Source organism: Hippocampus comes, unplaced genomic scaffold (assembly GCF_001891065.2).
Source record: "Hippocampus comes isolate QL1 unplaced genomic scaffold, H_comes_QL1_v1.1 scaffold367, whole genome shotgun sequence".
NCBI lineage: Eukaryota > Metazoa > Chordata > Actinopteri > Syngnathiformes > Syngnathidae > Hippocampus > Hippocampus comes.
The window spans coordinates 1,027,308-1,030,010 of record NW_017805741.1 but is presented as its reverse complement, the minus strand read 5'-3'; the positions used below and the strand labels follow the sequence as shown (position 1 = coordinate 1,030,010).

The 2,703-nt window shown below is 54.3% G+C and overlaps 1 protein-coding gene across 1 annotated transcript in view; it reads right to left on the bottom strand.

Annotated features, from left to right (window-relative positions):
• Positions 1 to 906: 906 nt before the first annotated feature.
• The window catches only part of chst3b (carbohydrate (chondroitin 6) sulfotransferase 3b), an 8,478-nt gene continuing 6,681 nt past the window's right edge, over positions 907 to 2,703 (bottom strand). The window contains exon 4 of the mRNA XM_019883578.1: positions 907 to 2,700. Within this exon, the coding sequence (XP_019739137.1) occupies positions 1,673 to 2,700 (1,028 nt within the window). The 3' untranslated portion in view covers positions 907 to 1,672. The remainder of the gene's footprint in view (positions 2,701 to 2,703) is intronic.

Genomic DNA, 2,703 nt, shown 5'->3' with positions numbered 1-2,703 from the left:
GTGATTCCAAACACAGTTTGGACAAGTTTAACTTCTTTTATTGAAGTATAACATAGACATATATTTTTTTTTTTAATGGATGAATGAGTAAAGGGAGTGAGTCGGAAAAGATATGGTGGGCGTGCGACAGGGCGGGTCAAAAGGACCCGAGCCGACCACATGATATGTAAAGTCGGGCTAATTGCAACCTTGAGTAACTGAAATAGCCGAGGCCGCCGCGCTAAACACAGAGTGCGCCCAGGCAGCGTCCCTTCCTTGGCCGCACAAAGCAGCCAGTGTGCAAAGAAGAGAGCGCTTTCACTGCTACACGGACATTTTTGAGGACGCCGTAGGCTGAGGGTTTTTTTTCTTTACGCGCGCCAGCGGAAGGTTGCACCTCCACAGGATGCCATTTAGTCGAATCGAACACAAACCTCCTCACATCTGTTCAGATGGTGATGATGTTCGACGTGCTCTTTGCGCCGGGGAGTGTGGCGTAGCATGAGCGCTAACAATCAGATCGACCCAAAAGCAAGAGTTTGTCCTCATTATGGACACTGTAATTCAATCAGCTCGTTATAGCAGGACTAAAACAATCGACTCATTTTAGGATGAGCAAATAGCATCGGCATGTCTGCAGCAGGCTTTCTGCCCGATGTGGTTTGCTTGCAAAACTAATTGACAGAGTTCCACAAAGTTTGCTTTTAAGAAGCCATCCTGTTTGGGCAATAATGTGGATGAAGGTGTCAGTGAAGGCGTTTGTCGCCAGCCCTGCCTCTCGGACGGTGTTTGCGCAGTTCCTTGTACGTCGTCGTCGCCCAACGCTCAGCGAGCGAGAGAAGCCAAACTCTTCCAAACAAGGTCATAAACCTACATAACGGCGCGTCGCCAACTCGGCGCCCTCGCCCCAATAAGAAGACTCGCAAGTCGCTGTCAAAGCATGTTTATTGCCACCAACGTTAAAAGAAACAACCCGACTGGTAGGGTCGCGCTGGCCGCAGAACGGAGGCCTCCGTCTCCTTCTCGAGGCGGCAGTCGAGAGGCTCGTGTCGAGCGGCCGCGAGACTCTCAAACGAACGTCGAAACCGACCTGCAAACCGGCTGCAGGGTCCGCAATGTTTGCGTTTGGACAGCAATGCAAACAGCCGCTTCCAGCAAACCGACGAAAGTCGCTCATACGACCCGAAGCAGTTCGCAATCTGCGGGGACATCAACCTGCGGCGGAGGACCAATGTTGAGAACCACGGACTGACTCAATACAGATGGAAATACCTTCCTCGGTCTTTATTTCTACAAGGCTGCCACTTCCGTTGGAGCTTCTTTGGTTGCCAACTCAGGAGCTGTAAACAGTTGCTGGAGGTTCCCAGAGCCCTCTCATTCATGTTTACTTGCCAGCCCCCCCCCCCCATCCCCCCTCGCCCTTAACTTTCTCTTTTTGCAATGCTTCTGTTTGCTCAGAAATTCACATCGCATGAAAAGTCCGCTTGTGTTGGCGTTACAAAATGTGCAAAAAAATCCAAAATAAGGCAAGCTTTTCAAAGGCCGAGCTTGCTTTTAAATATGCAATTTGTGAACAAGACTAAATTCATCTCTCCTCTGGCTATTAAATAGTCAAACAAAGTACAAACGCGTTAAATATCAGAATAACAACGATAAAAGGGGCAAATAAATATTAGCTTGCGCCCGTCGGGACCTACCAAAAATCTTCGATCAAGCTGATCGACTTGTCTGTGAGCATCTCTTCACTTGTGACGAATTTGTAGCCGAAGAGTTTGAGGGTGGGGCCGCAGACCTTCTGGACCACCTGCACGATCTCGAAGGGCAACCTGAAGCGCCACTTCTCCACTTGCTGGCTGGAGTTTTTCTGCGTGGAGTAAATGCCGCCGGTCTCCTCGGAGGCCCGCGTGCTCTTGAGGATCCAGGCTTTGACCTGCGGCGCGAAGGGGATCCCGGTGAACCGGTACATCTCGGCCGCCTTCCTGACGGGGAAGCGCGCCACGTCCTCGTAGCGGACCAGCATGTAGCGGCCGCGCAGCCACGCCGGCCGCCGCAGGCCCACTTCCGCCGACGTCCTGATGCTGTTGCAGTTGCTCTTCAGCTTCTTCACCTCGTCGTCGTCGTCGATGGGCATGTCCCGGTTCTTGGCCCACTGCTTCCAGTTGTTGTACTTGGCGGCGAAGGCCACCATGCGGGAGGCCAGCACCGCCCGAGGATCCCGGACCAGCTGGATAAATTTCACGTCGAGACGCGGGTCCTCGGCCAGAGGACGGAGAGTTTCCAGTTGGCGCACCCGCACCGACTTGATGGCCCTGTGCTCCTTCCGCAGGCAGGCTTCGGACGCCGCCGTCAGGTTGAGGGGCCCGCAGCGCCTGTTCCTGCAGTGGTAGCGCTCAAAGACCCCTTTGACGAAGGGGCCGCAGACCGCCTCGCCGCACAAGGAGCTGCTGGATTCCCTGCGGAAGAGCGAGGCGGTGACGTGATCCACGGGGAGGGGGTCGATGAAGCTCTCCAGCAGGGAGAAGTCGCACAGGAAGAGCTGCCGCAGCACGTCGCGGTACGCCTTGGCGGCGGCTGTGGCGTTGGTGCCGCCCGTCTCCAGCGTCAGCGTCTTTTCCACGTGCCACAGCGGCTCGTACAGATAAAACATGTTGTCCACCTGCTGGTTAAAAAACTCGCCCACAAAGGAAGAACCGGTCCTGGTGGTGGCCAGAAGGAGGATGTCTT